Source organism: Mirounga leonina, unplaced genomic scaffold, assembly GCF_011800145.1.
Source record: "Mirounga leonina isolate KUSES-001 unplaced genomic scaffold, KU_Mleo_1.0 Mir_201, whole genome shotgun sequence".
Classification (NCBI taxonomy): domain Eukaryota; kingdom Metazoa; phylum Chordata; class Mammalia; order Carnivora; family Phocidae; genus Mirounga; species Mirounga leonina.
The window spans coordinates 4,303,300-4,322,974 of NW_023270504.1; the positions used below are offsets into that span (position 1 = coordinate 4,303,300).

At 38.2% G+C, this 19,675-nt stretch overlaps 1 protein-coding gene across 3 annotated transcripts in view; it reads left to right on the forward strand.

Annotated features, from left to right (window-relative positions):
* Nucleotides 1–19,205, forward strand: part of SINHCAF (SIN3-HDAC complex associated factor) — a 32,102-nt gene extending 12,897 nt beyond the window's left edge. For all 3 annotated transcript variants that reach the window (XM_035027966.1, XM_035027965.1, XM_035027964.1), the window contains exons 2-6: nt 1,748–1,895; nt 3,473–3,572; nt 5,541–5,667; nt 12,978–13,128; nt 17,131–19,205. In XM_035027966.1, coding sequence (XP_034883857.1) covers nt 1,768–1,895; nt 3,473–3,572; nt 5,541–5,667; nt 12,978–13,128; nt 17,131–17,290 — 666 coding nt within the window. In that variant the 5' untranslated portion in view covers nt 1,748–1,767 and the 3' untranslated portion in view covers nt 17,291–19,205. The remainder of the gene's footprint in view (nt 1–1,747; nt 1,896–3,472; nt 3,573–5,540; nt 5,668–12,977; nt 13,129–17,130) is intronic.
* The last annotated feature ends 470 nt before the right edge of the window (nt 19,206–19,675 follow it).

Consider the following 19,675-nt stretch of genomic DNA (forward strand, 5'->3'; position numbering starts at 1 on the left):
GGCCTTCTGCCCCGCCCCATCTCCCTTCTTTGCCTGCCTCCCTCACCAACAATAACATTAAAGAACACTTGATAAACAATAGCCCCTGTTTAAAAGGAAAGCTTCAGTGTTTAGCTAATTGTTTGCTCATAAAACATTTTCTTAAAAATAAATCATAAATCCTCTGTCCATATTTCAGAATCCCTCAATCTCAGACACACACACAGCCTGGATATTAGATTATTCCTGTGAATTGCTTTTGTAAATACTTGCTCTGGTATACTAACCAGAATTGAGATGGAATGGGATCAGATAGATCATCCAAAGACATACCAAAGTTTTTGTTTTACTCTATATTTCAGTGTGTTTCTAAAAGACCTTTAAAAGCCTTTAAAAGAGGATGTTCTGTGGTTATGACTCCTAAAACTATGGGCACCAATCTAATTGGTATTAATTTTTTCTTACTGATGCTGTATGTGATGCTTTTGTGATGATTTGTATTTGGACTCTTAACACTTACCCATTGGGGTTTAGCTTCTATATTCATTGCCTTTTTAGTCCCTCTCTTATGGGATACCATAAAAGAACACCAGATGTTCTGGTGAAACTGGCCCTTGGTTTGGATATTCTTTTTTTTTTTTAAGATTTTTTAATTTATTTTTGACCGAGAGAGAGTGTACAAGCAGGGGAAGCAGCAGCAGAGGGAGAGGGAGAAGCAGGCTCCCTGCTCAGCAGGGAGCCCAATGTGGGGCTGGATCCCTGGACCCTGGGATCATGACCTGAGCCGAAGGCAGATGCTTAACTGTCTGAGCCACCCAGGCGCCCCTGGTTTGGATATTCTAAATTTCTTCTAAGGTGGTTATTTACTGCCAGCTACATTTTTGTTTGCTACATGTAGCTCTAGAGTTGTGTCTTCCTTCCTTGCTTGATGTTGAGAATTTTTTTTTATCATGAGAATCATCATTTATCTCACTCTACATTTCTTGGACATCTGCCTCTCACTGTTTATTACTGCTTTCAGGCACAGGGCTTCATAGAAGAGCTCCAGAAACTTCTGTAACAGCTGAACTAGACCAATGGTCAAGAAATAGGAGCTTGTTTTTAATTCATAAAATTATTCTTCTTAAATCCTGACCCTGGATTTTTGTGAATTTTACATCCTCCTTTCAGTAGTTTTAATTCAGAGTCAACTTGCTGGCTTAGAGCTTCCCATTTATCACAGAAGAAATCCCCTCTAACTTCCCATAGGGCAAAGTATTGTGGATTGATGCATATTGAGCTACTTTTGTTCTTAGTATCAAATAGTGGTTATGGTAAATGCTCAGAACTTTCCCAGTGGGGAATCGTATCCATGCAAAGGTGCAAAATAGAAGGGGGTGCCTTATCTTAAATTTTAGGATGTGTCCTTCATTGTGTATGATTCCATCATTTTATAGTGGGGAGAGTTTGTTGTATTTTCTACTTAAAAAGTTGATTTCTAAAAAATGCCTCCCTCCCCTCATTTTTGGAATGAGTGTTGCCAGTGGGGTAGAAGGACGTGTGGTAGAGGCCTTGTTAAATAACTGAGCTATTCCGTGTGTTTTTATGCACTTGCCGTGCTAGTGCCAAGAATGGAGGTAGTTCCGGGAGGTCTTCCCCAGAGCCCTCCTGTCTGGCTTGGTCATGTAATAGCAAGTTGCTGGGGGTGTGGTGGAGCAGAGAACTCTTCTTTTAATGGTTCCTTGTTACAGCCCTCAGCAAAGCTGTGTCAATTCCCTTGGCTTTACAGACTATTGCCCAGAAGAAAAGATGTTTGGTTTTCACAAGCCAAAGATGTACCGAAGTATAGAGGGCTGCTGTATTTGCAGAGCGAAGTCCTCCAGTTCTCGATTCACTGACAGTAAACGCTATGAAAAGGACTTCCAGAGCTGTTTTGGGTAAGATCATCTGATGTTTTTTTACCATTCCTAGAGTGAAAAAGATCACAGCTTACGGAAATATTTCCAAGCAAGGCAGGCAATTGGAGTAACGTGCTAATAAATTAAAATCGCTTGCATTCTCGTCTAGGCTATTTTAAGGCTCTTGCTTTGAAAACGAACCAAACAATACTGACCACTTAACCCTTTTCCAGATTATAAGGAAGCCCCTTAGTTATACCAAACAAACTTTTTTGTTTTTTGTTTTTAACTCCAAATATATGGAGACTTTACTCTTACTCTCTCTTAATAGTCGTCTTCGATAGTTTTCTATTCTTTGCATTGTTTTTCTAAATTATGGAAACGTATTTTAACTCAGCCTCCTGAGGATAAGAACAGGACTTACTGTTCTGCCCTGAAGTCTGTCAGGGTATGTTTCATTTTATAATTTTGTTCTATATTTATCTTTTTTTTTTTAAGATTTCTTTATTTGGGGGGAGGGGCAAAAGGAGGGGTAGAGAGAGAATCAAGCAGACTCCCTGCGGAGTGCAGGCAGTAGGTGGGGCTCCATCCCAGGACCCTGAGATCATAACCTGAGCTGAAATCAAGAGTTGGACGCTTGACTGAGCCATCCAGGTGCCCCTCATTTATCTTTTGACAATAAACCTCTGGTTAATAGAATGGAATTTACTTTCTGACAAATACTTGGGTAAAATACTTAGTGTTGAACCATTTCCCATGTTAGAAGTTATTTTTACCACCTTTTTTTAATCAAAATATCTGTTGATTGTTTATTTGTTAATCCTGGATTTTGTAGTTATTTTGAAGGTTGTCAAAGAATTTCTCCTGACCTTGCCTTTTTAAATTACATTTTTCTCTTACTGTTTCCAGTGGTATACATGATAAAAGTTACCAGTATTTTTCTGTATGTATATATAATACAGGAAAGGTGTATTAAATGGAAGTTTCTCAAAGATAAAATTTAAAGAGCTTGGTGACTAGTCCTATAGATTTTTCCCCCTATGCAGATGCAGTCATTTTGAAAAAATTACAGTGCCTCTCCAGTTATGTGTCTTGTAAAACTAGAATATCATGATACATTATTTTACTTAAAAGGTGACATTTTGTTTGTGGAAGTACCTACACACTTCAGAAAGATTAATTGGACTACATTGTTTGAAACCGTGGTGACAAGGATCTTCTCTAGGTCTTAAATTTTACTATTATTTAATTTTAAAAACATCATTTTAGGATGACCAGATTGTAGTACATAGAATTGGTTCATTGGATCAAGGATTTAATTATATTTACAAAAAGTACCACAGAAACAATGGAACTGGGTCACCCAGGACAATTAGAAATAGCATCTATAAACTATAATCGGGTGTATTTTTTCCTAAAAGAAATGTAATTGCGTGAATTCTTTTTTTCCCTCGTAACATTTTATTTTTATGTAATCTCTACACCCAACGTGCGGCTCAAACTTAAAACCCCCAGAGCAGGAATTGCATGCTCTGCCAACTGAGCCAGCCAGGTGCCCCTGCATGAATTCTTTAACGTAAATGAGACTAATAAAGGCTTGATTGTTTTCTTATCAGGTTGCATGAGACCCGTTCTGGAGACATCTGTAACGCCTGTGTCCTGCTTGTGAAAAGATGGAAGAAATTGCCAGCAGGATCAAAAAAAAACTGGAATCATGTTAGTTCATCTTTTGTCTTTGTCAGTTGTACCTCTATTACATTTAAAGTAACTTTAGTTTTCCCCCTAATTTAGGAAGTAGTACATCCCTCAGATGGAAAAGTGGAAAAAAATAAAGAAAAACACTGGTTACTGCTCAGATATAATTACTTAACATTTTGGCATGTTTAGAAGCAAAATAGCTTGGTGTAGCATTTCCCTAAGGCTGTATCCAATATCCTCATTTTGGAGATTCACAGTGTACATTCACATATTTTTAGGTTTAACACACATTCCTCCAGTTAATTAGACATGGATCCTTTTTTCATCTCTTAGGATAACATTTATCCTAACTCACTGTGGTACCATCATGAGCACATAGGGTTTAGAATCAACTGGATTTGAATCCTGCCGTTACCACTTAGTAATTGTGAACTTTGGGGCAAGTTACATTTACTTATAAAGCGCAAGGATAATAGCTATCTCGTAGCTCTTAAGAGAACTGAATGAGATTATATAAAGTCTAACACATAGTGATCAATTATGTGGAAGCTATTCTTATTCTCTATATTTAAATCTAGTTGAGGTCATACTGGTATGTAAATGTGTGTTCTACTTGCTCATGGTCACTGGTTTTCAATGACCAAAAACAACACTGTTAAGTCTTACTTATTCTTTTGTATGCTAGCTTTTAGAACGTTTATGGCATTTATACAGAATACTTGTTTTTAAGCAGGCAGACATTTATTCTTTTACTTGACAGAGAGAGACAAAGCGAGAACAGACACACAAGCAGGGGGAGTGGGAGAGGGAGAAGCAGGCTTCCCGCGGAGCAGGGAGCCTGATGCGGGGCTCGATCCCAGAACCCTGAGATCATGACCTGAGCCGAAGGCAGACGCTTAACGACTGAGCCACCCAGGCGCCCCTCTTTATCTTTTTTCCTAACACTAGCCTTACATTGTTGTTTGGTGACCATGTTACATTATTATGATAGGTTTTTGTGGGTCTTATGACTTAAAAAAAGTTACTTAAAAAGTGAGTTTTCTCTTATTAATAGCTTATCCAGAGACAATCCAAATTGTGATTTTTGAAGGTGATGGCAACCTTTTTAAGGGTGGAAATTTGCAAAAATAGTAAAGGTGAATGAGTTCATGAGAAGTGGTACCATGCAGGGCTGGACCAGTGCCATGCTAGGCGGTGAGAGAACATACCATTGCCATGTAAATGACCTCAGGGATAAAAGCGTATAGTGAAAAGAGCATAAAGTGTAGGTGTGAAAACCTTGATTTGGTCTTGTACCCCTTTCTACCCATTCTCTCCCATTTACTATCTTAGTGAAATAAGGCAAAAGAGAATTTCTCTTGTTTTCCTTCACCCTAAATTGGAGTAACAAAAATAGTTCCCTTACTACTTTGTAGTGAAGGGTAAAATCAAAAGTGTATGAAAGCTTTTTGTAAACCTTAAAACACTGTCCTATAGAAATGTTAGTTTTTGTTAGGCTTGATTTTCTTTAACCTCTTGGTCATTCTTTTTTTTTTTTAAGATTTTATTTATTTGCGAGAGAGAGAATGAGAGACAGAGCATGAGAGGGAGGAGGGTCAGAGGGAGAAGCAGACTCCCTGCTGAGCAGGGAGCCTGATGCGGGACTCGATCCCGGGACTCCAGGATCATGACCTGAGCCGAAGGTAGTCGCTTAACCAACTGGGCCACCCAGGCGCCCACCTCTTGGTCATTCTTACCATATATAAATCTATTCCGATTTTTTGTACAGCACACTGTTACTATTGCTTGCTTCAAAGGAAAAAATACTAGATGAACTGTTTATTCTTTACTATCATGTGGTGATTAAAAGTTCATGTGGACTCAAACACTCTGAGTAGAAAACTGGTTCTCAATTTTGGCTTCTTCAAATAGGCATTTATCTGAACCAAAGGAATACAAGAGGTGTCATTTTTTAAATGGTATTAAATATTCAGTATTTTCTTCCAGGTGGTAGATGCAAGGGCAGGACCCAGTCTGAAGACTACATTGAAACCAAAGAAAGTGAAAACTCTATCTGGAAACAGGATAAAAAGCAACCAGATCAGTAAACTACAGAAGGAATTTAAACGTCACAGTAAGTTTGATATTGAAATATGGGTACTTAAGGATAGTGTTTGGTTTTTATTTTTGTCTGGGGGTGGCATATGGTATGTATAGATTTCTTAAATTTCTTTTAAAAATGTGAAGGCATTATGTACTGTAGAGATATTTCTATGGACTCTTGAAACTCTAATTTTGATACCATCAAAGTACTTTGAGTAGCCACTTCTTCAGATTGTGTGGAGACCCCTCTGACTGCTCTGATCTCTTTATTACCATCTGAAATTTTTCTAGATGTGTTCACTTGTTTTTTATGCATAAAGAAATTGAGGTCTGGAGATGTGCAGAAAAGGTATGTAAATAATTAGTGGACAATATGAGACCAAAGCCCAGGTTTTCTGGAAAGTAACTTTAGAGATCATAACTCACATATTGCAGTAAAGCTAGCCTCAGGACTTTAGGTTTCTGGGGCAGTGTGTGTTGTGTGTGATGGAATGGGAAAGGAATGACAAACTAATATCAGGTTCATATACTCTTTTTTTTTTTTTTTAAGATTTTATTTATTTATTTGAGAGAGAGATAATGAGAGAGAGCATGAGAGGGAGGAGGGTCAGAGGGAGAAGCAGACTCCCCGCCAAGCAGGGAGCCCGATGTGGGACTCGATCCCGGGACTCCAGGATGATGACCTGAGCCGAAGGCAGTCGCTTAACCAACGGGGAGCCACCCAGGCGCCCAGGTTCATATACTCTTAACGGAAGTTGTTGAAGGAGAGAGTACCTGTAGTGGCACTTAAATACTTTGGAGTTTAGAATTTCAGGGTTTGAAAAGGAAATGCAGTGCATATAATGTTATATGTAGCCTTTGCATCAAGTGGGAGGGTTTCTAAGGCAGCACTACTGAATCACACACATTAGTATTTCTGTAGCACAAATTTAGGAGTATTCACATAGGTGGAATAAATAAAACTTGCATGGGCTAGTCAGGTTTAACTACCCTAATTTTTTTTTAATAAGATTTTATTTTTATTTTATTTATTTGAGAGGGGGTGGGGAAGAGAATGAGACAGAGAGCACAAGCAGGGGGAGCGGCAGGCAGAGGGAAAAAGCAGGTTCCCCGCTGAGCAAGGAGCCCGATGTGGGATTCGATCCTAGGATCCTGGGATCATGACCTGAGCCAAAGGCAGACGCTTAAGCGACTGAGCCACCCACGCGTCCCTTAGCTACCCTAATTTTATAATTCGGGTTAGGCCAGATTTTGTGGCCGAACTTTCTGTTTTCAGAGCTTTTTCAAAATTGTAGGTAAGGGGTTGTGGACTGGTAATAGAGTTTTCAGGATTAAAAGAACAATCTTTTGGACCCTGTAGGACAAATATAATAACAATTTGTAGGACAAAATATTACCAATCAAAGCTTGTTTTAGAATAATGGTAAAAGATAGTTAAATATACTAACAAGGTAGAGTGAGGAAAGGAGAACTATCATCTCTTGGGCATTTTGGTATATGTACCAAGCACTTTACATACATAACTATCTCAATAATTTGTTTTAGAGATTAGGATAGGAAGTAGAGTGGTGATTTAACCTTGACCCAGGTCACTTAGTAAAGATGGTAGAGATGAATTCGACCTCTGGTTTGTCTTGACTTCAAAGCCCTGTGCTCTTTCTGTAATACCACCCTGCTCTCTGGGGTAGTATAATCAATACCCACGACTCTGAAATCTTTGCAGATCTTCTGCTAACTTTCTGCTCTTTTAAGTAGGTGTTACTAGTCCATAGTTATTCTGATGATATATTTAATCTTTGGCTAAAATATTTTAATACTTTATAGTAAAATATTTAGGTAATATCAAATATGTGTGTATTTTAATTATACATGTTCTTTTTTATTTAAAAAATGTTTTTTTTCCCCAAGTTTTTATTTAAATTCCAGTTAGTTAAAATACAATGTAATTTTAGTTTCAGGAGTAGAATTTAGTGATTCATCACTTACATATAATACTCATCACAACACGTGCCCTCCTTAATACCCATCCCCCATTTAGCCCATTTTCCCCCCGCCCGCCCTCCAGTAACCCCTAGTTTGTTCCCTATAGTTAAGAGTCTGTTTTCTGGTTTGCCAACCCCCCCATGTTCATCTCTTAATTTCTTACGTTCCACATATGAGTGAAATCATATAGTATTTGTCTTTCTCTTAGCATAATACTCTCTAGCTCTATTCACATCATTGCAAACCTTCTTTTGTGTAATACTTCTGCATGTGTGTGTGCACATATACATACATGTGCAACCCCCCCCATTTTTATTTGTTTATCTATATAGATGGACACTTGGGTTGCTTCCATACCTTGGCTATTGTAAATAATGCTTCAGTAAACATGGGGTGCATACATCTTTTCAAATTAGTGTTTTCATTTTCTTTGGGTAAATATTCAGTAGTGGAATTACTGGATCACATATTTCTATTTTTAATTTTTTTGAGGGAACCTCCATACTGTTTTCTACAGTGGTTGCACCGGTATGCATTCCCAACAACAGTGCACAAGGGTTCCTTTTTCTTCACATCCTTGCCAACACTTACTATATTTTGTCCTTCTTTTCTTTTTTTGGAAAAATGTCTATTAAGGTCCTCTGCCCATTTTGTTACTGGATTATTTGTTTACATATGTTCCCTTCTTAATCAGCTATCACCTGGGGAAAAGAAAAAGATTAATTCTACCTTCTTTTCCACCTAAGTTTTTTTTTTTTTTTTTTAAAGATTTTATTTATTTATTTGACAGAGAGATAGCGAGAGCAGGAACAGAAGCAGGGGGAGGGGGAGAGGGAGAAGCAGGCTTCCCATGGAGCAGGGAGCCCGATGTGGGGCTCAATCCCAGGACCCTGGGACCATGGCCTGAGCTGAAGGCAGACACTTAACGACTGAGCCACCCAGGCGCCCCTCCAACTAAGTTTTAATGAACATTTGGGAAATAGTAATTTCTTCTACCACTTGAAGGTTAGAGGAATTGATTATTCATATGTATATTCTTAGCTCCTCCCTTTAATTATAGGGAAAGTGATACCTGACTCAGTTTTGCCTTACCTAAGGGAATATTTCCAGTGTAATTTTAGATTTTTATTATAAAGCTGTGTTGTGGAGGGAGGGATTGGAGACTGAAAATAAGTCCCTTTGAAAAAGGTGTGTGGGCTTTGTACGCTTAGACTGAAGCAGGGTTTTCCCGTGTGCGTTGTGAATTGCTAGCACCTGTGTGCAACACAACAGTTACTTGAATTTTTATACATCACCCACTAAATGGTGTTCCCACCTCTGGTTATGTATTTGCTTCCATGCATCCTGTGTGTACCTGACCTTTATTTCTCTTTCTGAGATATTCTTTCTTTTGTGTGGTGTACTGGAAAGGCATTAGACCTAGAGCTTAAAGATCTGGATTTGAGTTACTGTTCTTGAAACTTAACAAATATGTGACCCTCGTGGCACTGAACATTGAACCATATTTTTCTAATCTGAGAAATGGGGATAAATCAGGTTAAAAAGGGTTTTATAAAACAAAACAAATTCCTATATAAATGTTATTCTTTTTGTCATCTTTTTTTTTTTTTTTTAAAGATTTTATTTATTTATTTGACAGAGAGAGAGACAGTGAGAGAGGGAACACAAGCAGGGGGAGTGGGAGAGGGAGAAGCAGGCTCTCCGCCGAGCAGGGAGCCCGATGCGGGGCTGGATCCCAGGACCCTGGGATCATGACCTGAGCTGAAGGCAGACGTTTAATGACTGAGCCACCCAGGCGCCCCTGTCATCCTTCTTAAAATCTACAATGAATTCTGGTTGCTATGGAATAAAGTTGAAAATCCCTAGTGAGTCTTTTGGAGGTCCTATTTTAGGCAAAGAATATTTGGGCTGAGTCAGTTCCCTTCCTGTGCATGGTGAGTTCTGCTTCCACTACTTTGCTTATCATCTCTACCTGCCCCATGCTAGATAATTACTCCTTTGTGCCTTTTCAAATTCCACAATTTTTAACATTTTAAAAATTGTAGTTCTTTGAAGAATTTCTAGGCCTGCATTCTAGAAGGGAATTTTCTTCCTTACTGCATTCTTATATAGTTAGTTTTATTCTAGTATCCCAAGTGTTAGATTAAACCATATGAAATTGCCATTTTTATAGGTAGAAAATGGTTTAATAAACTGCAGCTTCAAAATTGTTTCTTAGATACTAAGCACTTCCTAGGATAGTGAGTTTTCTTCAAAACCAGCATCGAGCTGATTGCTGCTGCTTCTGATTGTTGGGGAAGTCTTTTAAACATTCCAGTAGACGTATTTCTTAAAGCCTGCTATTCTTGAGGATTTTGTAGGTAAACTTTTGTTAATACAAAACACTATAAGCTCTCCTCAGGGTTTTTTTAAGTCTGTTTCTTGCCATGTAGCATATGAAATGGGGTTTGATAATGTAATAGGTACGTCCTTACTAAATACTAATTGGGGGGCGCCTGGGTAGCGCAGTGGGTTATGTGTCAGACTCTTGGGTTGTGATCTCTCAGGGTCAGGAGATGGGAGTCCCCATTTGGGCTCCATGCTCAGTGTGGAGTCTGCTTGAGACCCTTTCTCCCTTTCCCCCGCCCCTCCCCCCACTTGCATGGGCTCGCTCTCAAATAAATAAATCTTTAAAAAAAATAATTGGTTCTTTGAATTGGAGGATTGCTCTATCCACCTATCCTGGGATGGGGGAGTGTGGTAAGCTTGACCCTTATTTGTGATATTGTTGTGACTGGAAAATAGCAGCATGAAAGCCTTAGAGCATGGTGACCATCAACCAAAACATTTATTTTCTGGCTTGTAAATTTGACTTGTCTTTTAAGGGCAAAAATACTAAATCATGTTTAGCTTGTATCTGATGAACTGCCTTTATTCCATTTGAAATCAAAATCTTACTGTTTTTCCTGTATAGGTAAGGTATTGTTTTTTTCTTTGGTGGCTTTTAAGATTTTTTTCCCTCTATCTTTAGTTTTAAGAAATTTAGTTAATGGTGTGTCTTGGTATTGATTTCTTTGAGTATATCCTGTTTGGGGTTTGCTCAGCTTCCTGAATATATCGGTTTATGTCTCTTGCCAAATTTGGCGAGTTCTCAGCCATTCTGTTTCTTTGAGTACATTTTCGCCTCCACCCTCTCTCTCTTTCCAGGACTGCAGTGGCACAAATGCAGATTTTTTTTGTTATAGTCCCAGAGGTCTCTTAAGTCTCTATTCAGTTGTTTTCTCTGTGGTGTTCGGGTTGGGTAATTTTTGTTGTTCTTTCTTCCAGTTCATTGATTATTTCCTCTGTTCCCTCCATTCTGCTGTTAAGCACATCCACTGAGCTTTTTATTTCATTTATTGGTTTTTTTCTTTTTTTCCCAGTTCAAATTTCAGTTCCACTTGGTTCTTCTTTGTAGCTTTTATTTTTGAAACTGAGATATATTCATGGAGACTCTTATTTGTTTCAGTCATGTTCATGATGGCTCACTGGAGCATTTTTGTCATAGTTCTGTTAAAATCTTGGTCCGTTAATTCTAACATCCCTGTCATCGTGGTGCTAACATCTGCTTACCTTTTCTTTCAGTTTGAGATCTTGGTTCTGGATATGGGTTTTTTTTTAATTTTTCTTTTATGTATGTATGTATGTATGTAAACTCTGCCCTGGGTGTGGAACTCGGACTCATGACCCCAAGATCAAGAGTCAAATGCTCTACCAACTGAGCTCTACCATAGGTGCCCCTCTGAAGGATTTTTTTTTTTTTTTTTTTAAGATTGACTTATTTGAGAGAGAGTGCAAGGTGGGGGGAGGGAAGGACAGAGGTAGAGAAATCCTCAAGCAGACTGCCTGCTGAGCAGAGTTCTGGATGGGGCTTGATCCCATGACCCTGAAATCATGACCCTGAGCTGAAATGAAGAGTTAGACATTTAACCAACTGAGCCACCCAGGTACCCCTCTTTTTTTTTTTTAAAGTAGTCTACATGCCCAGTGTGGAGTCCAAAGTGGGGCCCAAACCTGCAGGCCCTGAGATCAAAGACCTGAGCCCAAATCAAGAGTCGGGCCTTCAACCGGCAGAGCCACCCAGCCACCCCTGAGGCATTTTTTTATATTGAAACCTGTGGAATTTAAGAAACAAAACAGAGAACATAGGGGGAAGGGAAGGAAAAATAAAATCAGATGAAAATAGAAAGGGAGACAAACCATTAAGAGACTGTTAACTGTAGGAAACAAACTGAGGATTGCAGGAGGGGAGTTGGCTGGGGGGATGAGGTAACTGGGTGATGGGGATTAAGGAGGACACTTGAAGTAATGAGCACTGGGTGTTATATGCAACTGATGAATCACTGAACTCTTACCTCTGAAACTAATAATACTGTATATGTTAATTAAATTGAATTTAAATAAAAAATTGAAACCTGGACATTTAAAAATTATGTTATGGATCTTATTTAAACCTTTGATTTTACTGGGTTTTTTGGACACCCCTGTAGCAGAGGTGTTAAAAGTTACTGCCCAGTGGTGTTAAAAGTCAGGTTCCCCCCTCAACCTCCATTGACACCTGAGGTGGGAGGAGCGCCTCATTGCTATGGGATGGGGGTAGGAGTTAAAGCTCCCACATGGTGGGGGTACTCATTCCTGGTGGGCCATGATGAAAGTCCTGAGTTTTCAACAGGCTTCCTCTTGACACCCTGGTGGAGTTGTTGAGGGTTTCATACCAATCTTATAAGGATGGAAATCTTAGGCTCCCCACTTGGCCTATGCTGGGGTGGGTGGGGTTGGGTCCTTTTTTTTTTTTTTTATGGTGCTTGAGTAGAGTGATTATTGTCTAATAAAAGTTTGCTGTCTTTTTAGGCTACCACTTTGCTCCTGGCCTTTTGTTTAGAGAGCAGGGTTTTGTTGGCACTTTTTATTTTTTTTTTTGGCTCTATACCCATTTGGCATTTCTGGGTTGCTGGCTTCTATAGCTCCAAGACTGGGATTTATGAGGCAAAAAGAAAACCCATAAAAACTAGGGAACTCAGCACCGTGTCTTTCCTTGGGTCAAGCTCTCTAACTTGCCAACTTTTAGAGTCTTTTAGGATTGTTTTATATGTAATATCCAGGGTTTTTAGTTGTACTTATTTAGTAGTAGTAGGAGGAATGGGGAAAAAGTGTGTCTATTCTTATCTTCCTGGAAGCTTATGTCCTCATTTTCTTTTAGTAGAAACACTTTAGTACAAATGTCTTCAAATACAAGTAGTGAATAGAAAATAAATCCTTTTACTAATTCATTCACAGTTTTTTATGCTGAGCCTTAGTTGCAGATAATGAAATTATACATTTTTTTTCTCCTTATTACAGATTCTGATGCTCACAGTACCACCTCAAGTGCCTCCCCAGCTCAATCTCCTTGTTACAGTAACCAGTCAGATGATGGCTCAGATACAGAGATGGCCTCTGGCTCTAACAGAACGCCAGTTTTTTCCTTTTTAGATCTCACATACTGGAAAAGGTAAAAGCAACAGAAAATATCTCTCTAACCAGCAAACCTTCTTAATTACAGGCAATGGTTTCCCACTTCCTTAGCAATTAAATGGCATTTGGCCAACAGCTGGTAGCACACATTGTTGGAGGTGGATTAAGCAAGAATTGAGCTGAGAGTTGGGATTTTGTGTGCTTTTCCTATTAAAATTGATGTAAAATAAAAATCATGTTAGGGAACCTAAATTTCCTATAATGGAGTAGACTAGGTATTCTGACCAGTTCTCTCACTGAAAAAAGTAAAAGGTAGAAATACATATTTTTAAGTCTTTAAAAATAGCATTGATAGGTGAGTAAATTAAAAAGGAATAATCAAAGGCCAAAATGCTAAGTGAATGTGGGGCCCCAAAAGTCAAAAAAGAGAATAGACCAAGAAAGAGAATATTCAAAGAGAAAGTGATTAAGCGTTTTCTTTTTCACAGATTTGGGGAAAACTAACAAAAGTGGGATAATAAGCATTTATCTTATGGTAGAGAAAATTCACCCATAGATGACTTGTTACAGTGAAACTGTGGAACATGAAAGACAAAATAGATCTTTAAGCAGTGGGAAAATAAAGACATTATTATTATTATTATTTTTAAAGATTTTATTTATTTGACAGAGAGGGAACACAAGCAGGGGGAGTAGGAGAGGGAGAAGCAGGCTTCCTGCCGAGCAGGGAGCCTGATGTGGGGCTCGATCCCAGGACCCTGGGACCATGACCTGAGCCAAAGGCAGCTGCTTACTGACTGAGCCACCCAGGCGCCCCCCCCCTTTTTTAATTGTTTTTTTAAATTTATTTTTTTGAGAAAGAGAGCGTGTACATGGGAGCATGCACGAGCAGAGGGGAGGGGGAGGGAGAGAGAGGGGCAGACAGAGAGGTAGAAGTGAACTCCCTGCTGAGCAGGGAGCCCCATGCAGGACTCGATCACAGGACCCTGGGATCATGACCTGAGCCGAAGGCAGACGCTTCACCGACTGAGCCACCCAGGCGCCCAAGACATTATTTTCAAAGGAACAACAAACATACAAAGCTGAGTTCTCAGCATGAACAAAGGAAGCCAAAAAACAATAGATTAATACTTTCAATGGACCAAGAGATAGAAATTCTCAACCTAGAATTATATGTAGCAAAAGTATCCTTTGGGGCGCCTGGCTGGCTCCGTTGGAAGAGCATGTGACTCTTGATCATTAGATTGTGTTTGAGCCCCACGTTGGGTGTAGAGATTACTTAAAATAAATAAATAAACTAAAAAAAAAATCTTTCATGAACAAGGGTATAAGACTTTTTGACTGGGGAAAAAAATTTGAGAATTTGCTGCCAAGCTGACCCTAAATAACAAAGTTCTACAGGCAGAAAAAGAGATCCTAGATTAAAATTCTGAGGATAGTTAAAGAAAGTAGTAAACATTTAGGTGAATTTAAACAAACACTGACTGTTTGAAATAACAATAGTTGCGGGAGTAAAAAAAAAAAAAAACGAATTACAAGACAGTAACATAAGTCTAGGCAATAATAGTGATAAGAGTTAAGGTATCCTAACATCCTTTGCATTGTTGAGAATAAATATATTGAATAACATTGGGACTAGATTAACTATGTCACCACTAGAAGAATAAAAAAAAAGAGTGAAAACCTCCAGAGTTGAGAAGGGCAGGGCAGAATATTTAAAAATATACCTAAATATACCTAGCAAAACAAGATGGAAATAGAAAACTTCTATGTATTTGTAAATTAAGAAACCATGAGTCCAAAGAAGAAAGTATAATATAAATGAGAAAACCTTTATAACTAAAGAATAACTGAAAAATACCACGAATCAGAACAAATGATACGAAGTTGCAAAGAGTTGGAAGAAGAGTTAATGCATTCATTCATTCATTCATTTATTTGACAGTGTGCGCAAAAGAGAGCACGGAGCACGTGCACAAGCAGGGGGATGCATAAGCAGAGGGGAGCAGAAGAGGGAGAAGTAGGCTTCCCACTGAGCAGGGAGCCCGATGTGGGTCTCTTATCACGGGACCCTGAGGTCATGACCTGAGCTGAAGACACACGCTTAACCAACTGAGCCACTCAGGCGCCCCAAGTTAATGCCTTTAATGCTTAGAAAAGAAAGACTAAAAGTAAATGAAGTGATATGTGTCCAATTTAAAGGTTAATGAAGCCCAATACAAAGAAAAATGAAAGCAAAGTCTTAAAGATATGACTAGAGGGGCGCCTGGGTGGCTTAGTCGTTAAGCGTCTGCCTTCGGCTCAGGTCATAATCCCAGGGTCCTGGGATTGAGCCCCACATTGGGCTCCCTGCTCTGTGGGAAGCCTGCTTCTCCCTCTCCTACTCCCCCTGCTTGTGTTCCCTCTCTCGCTGTCTCTCTCTGTCAAATAAATAAATAAAATCTTAAAAAAAAAAAAAAAGATGAGTAGAAACAAATGGGAGTAGAAAACCAGTATGCAGCGAATAGGATCAGTAAAGAAACAAGTTAGATCTTGAAAAAGACCAAAAAAACTACTAGAGATGAAGCAGATAAAGAAAAAAGAGATAAGCATCTTGGATAACGAAAGGGAGATTTAGCTATAAATCAAATTTAAAAGACACACATTATAAACAACTGTATGCCAATAAATTGAACATATAGGTGAAGTGGATACATTAGTAGGAAAAGTTTACCTAAGTTGTCTCAAGAAAAAATAGAAAAAAAATAGAAAACCTGTATAGTATAAAAAGTTGATTCATTGGTCAAAGTCTTGTCTCCAAAAACCCCAGACCCATTTAGGCAAGTTCTGCCAAACATTCTAGAAACAAATGATTCTGATCTTGCATTGGCTTTTTCAGATGATGAGTAAAAGAGAGCGTAGGCTCCAAGCATTCTATGAGGCTAACATAACTTCGATAGCAAAAGAGTGTATCATGACCAGATTAGATTTATTCTAGGGATATAAGATTGGTTTAAACATTAAAAATCAACTGATAGAAATTTGCCACATTGACAGTTGGTAAAGGAGGGGAAAAAATGCTTACCATCTTAGCAGTATTTTGAAGATGTTTGATAAATTTGAATGTTTCTTCAAAACTTAAAACCTTTAGTAAATAGGAATACAAGGGAACCACATTGATAAATAATTGGCATTTTTGAGTAAACATGAACATGTTTCCATTTCTGTATCCCAGCAACATAACCTAGAAAACGTTTAAGCATGCATTGATGTGTGTATAGCATATTTGTAGTAGTGGAAGTTGTCCCAGTAAAAGGACAGTGGATGAATGTATATTTACATGGTACAATTCTATACATAAAATGAAATAAAGGCTCTGCCTAACAATAGCTATGAACTTCAATGTTGAGCAAAAAAATTGCACTATAGAGTATAATTCCATATATGTGTTTCTTTTAAATAGATAACCGAGCAATATCTGTCGAGATGCAGATGTGGTAAAACTATGAAGTGTAAAGAAAAAAGTAGTGATAGGCTTAAAATTAAGGAGGAGAGAATGAGATGGGGTAGGGTGGGATTGGAGAAGGGCATACAAGGGTACTTCATAAAAAAATGATTTTTTTTTTTCCCATAGAGTATGTGATCCATGGATGTTTTGTTGTACTGTCATTTTTTATGCCTTTATGTATATTTGATGGTATATATATTTACCAGTTGTATCAGCCTGTTTATGATGGTGGGTTTTGTTTTGTTTTGTTTTTTTCCAAGAGTCGGTGATTTTTAGAAGAAACAGTTTACAATGTTAGGAGCAGCTTCCGAAACTGCTGTCTCTCAGAATGACCCCTGCCCCCCTTAATATTTGATAAGATTCCAGTGTGAGATTTAAGGGACCTGGGTAATTCCCATAATTTAGCTAATTGGGGATCTCTCTAGGAGCCTTTCATTTGGAATGCTTGCTCATGTGGTACTTAGTTATAAGGATGTAGATTTTTCCCCCCTTTGTTTTCTTGTATTACTAGTTTTCTACCTTATTAATCTGTTTCCCATTTTTTTCTTTTAGACAGAAAATATGTTGCGGGATTATCTATAAAGGCCGTTTTGGGGAAGTCCTCATTGACACGCATCTCTTCAAGCCTTGCTGCAGCAATAAGAAAACAGCTGCTGAGAAGCCGGAGGAGCAGGGCCCAGAGCCTCTGCCCATCTCCACTCAGGAGTGGTGACTGAGGTTTAGGGAGAAGGGGAAGAAAAACGATTTAAATTTTGCAAAGAAAACAAAGCAACAAAACCCTTTTATTTTTAACTCTGATACCTGCTATTCTGCCAAAAGACAATTTCTAGAATAGTTTTGAATGGGTGGTTATTTCTCCTCCAGTTCCACAATCTCTGAAGCCAGTGTCTAGCTTACTAAAAGAAAAAAAGAAGTGTACATAATATTTAAGATGCTGAGTATTTCATAGGAAAGCTGAATGCTGCTGTAAAGTGCTCTTTAAGTCTTTTTTTTTTTTTAATCCCCTTCTAATGAATGAAACTAGGGGAATTTCAGGGGACAGAGATGGGATTTGTTGTATGATAAACGTATGTAGTTTTAGTCTTTCTATATTGAGAAGCAGTGGTTGGGGCATTTTTTAAAGATGGCTGGCTATACTTGTTTTCCTTCATGATAATAAATTTGTCATAACTCAGTAACATGGACTTGCCCCTAGAGGTAGTTGTTAATAATTTTGCAATAATAAGGTCTTGCCAAGGTTCTGATGATTCAAACCTGTACTACTGAATATGAAGCAGGACAGACTAAGCTGTCTGGTGCAAATACCTTGAAGGAGTAATTTCTAAATACACAGGTAACTTGACTGTATATGTCGCATCCTGTGTCACCTCCCTCCATATTGATATTTGATAAAGATTCTAATCTATATTGAAACTTCTAAAGCAGAATCAAAGCTCCTCTGGGGAAATGTCAGATTTTAGGATGAGCAATCCTAAATGAATAGTACCAAAGCATTACCACATGGTAGAGATCACATTCTATTAAGAAGGTTAAATTATCTGAAAAAATGTGCAAGTCTTCAGGATGGCATACACAAATAAAGGTTAATGCTTCTTGGGGCACATTTCTTAGAGGGCTTGCCTAGTGTGTAAATAATTGACTTTTGTTTGTGTTACATGACTGGTGACTTCATTGAAAATCTGCACAATTCAGTTTTAGCTCTGGATTACTTCAGTTGACCTTTGTGAAGGTTTTATCTGTGTAGAGTGGTTGTTTGACTTGTTTTAATCTATTAGGGTTTTGGGTTTCTTTTCACTCTATTAAAGTAAAATTCTACTAAAAGAAGAGAGGTGTGTGTTAATGCTGAGTGGGTTGGTTTAGGTTTGGCTTCTTATGGTCAGGCTTTGTGAACCTTGAGATATTAGATGATAAATCCTGAACACAGAGCTCTTCAGTTCTAAAATCTTCATTTGAAAGCCTTTTACTTGAACCCAAACCAAAGTACTCTCATTGCCTCTTTTCTAAACATTCAGGAAGAACATATCACCAGTTCAGACTTTTCATAATAAGGGAGGATCATTTGCCTACCTTACAGTAACATGACTCAGTGCTTATTTTTAAAACTGGATTTTTAAAATTGGATAGTATAAATAACAAGGAGTGAGCCACTTTCTATGGGCACCCTATAGTTTTATAGTTCTTAATCTAAACTTAAAATTTTATATTTCTTATGGCACAAACTACAAGCCACCATATGCATAGACTACGCAGTGAGTTGGGTTGGCTCTCCCACAGCCTTTGAGGTGTATTCCAAGAGTCCCAGCCATTACCATCTTCCTCCCGTTATTTTGAAATGGTTTTTTGGGTTTTTTTTTGTACATTTTGGCTACAGTATTGGTGGTAGAATATACTATAATATGGATCATCTCTACTTCTGTATTTATTTATTTATTACTAGACCTCAACCACAGTCTTCTTTTTCCCCTTCCACCTCTTTGCCTGTAGGATGTACTGTATGTAGTCATGCACTTTGTATTAATATATTAGAAATCTACAAATCTGTTTTGTACTTTTTATACTGTTGGATACTTATAATCAAAACTTTTACTTAGGGTATTGAATAAATTTAGTCTTACTAGAAAATAAAAGAAGCTGTTTTGTGGCTTTGTTTAAAAGGTGTTCTTAGGTAAGAATAACTAACATTTTTGGCCTTCACAGATACTCAGTTTAACTCCCTAAGTTTTATAATAAGCCATGAAGGAACAAAGTCCTCCTTACTGAGAAGTACTTTAAAATAAAAGACGTTTTAACAGACATGCCCAGTAACTAACCTTAGTAGATAAAATGATTTTAATAATGAAGGACAAACTTTCTCCAGTGGTTGGTTAGTTGATTTCTTTTTTTCTTTTTTCTTTTCTGCTCTTCTGTTTTTTATTTTTATTATTATTATTGTTTTTTAAAGATTTTATTTATTCATTTGACAGAGAGAGAGATAGCGAGAGCAGGAACACAAGCGCGGGGCAGCAGGAGAGAGAGAGAAGCAGGCTTCCCGCGGAGCAGGGAACCCGATGCGGGGCTCGATCCCAGGACCCTGGGATCATGACCTGAGCTGAAGGCA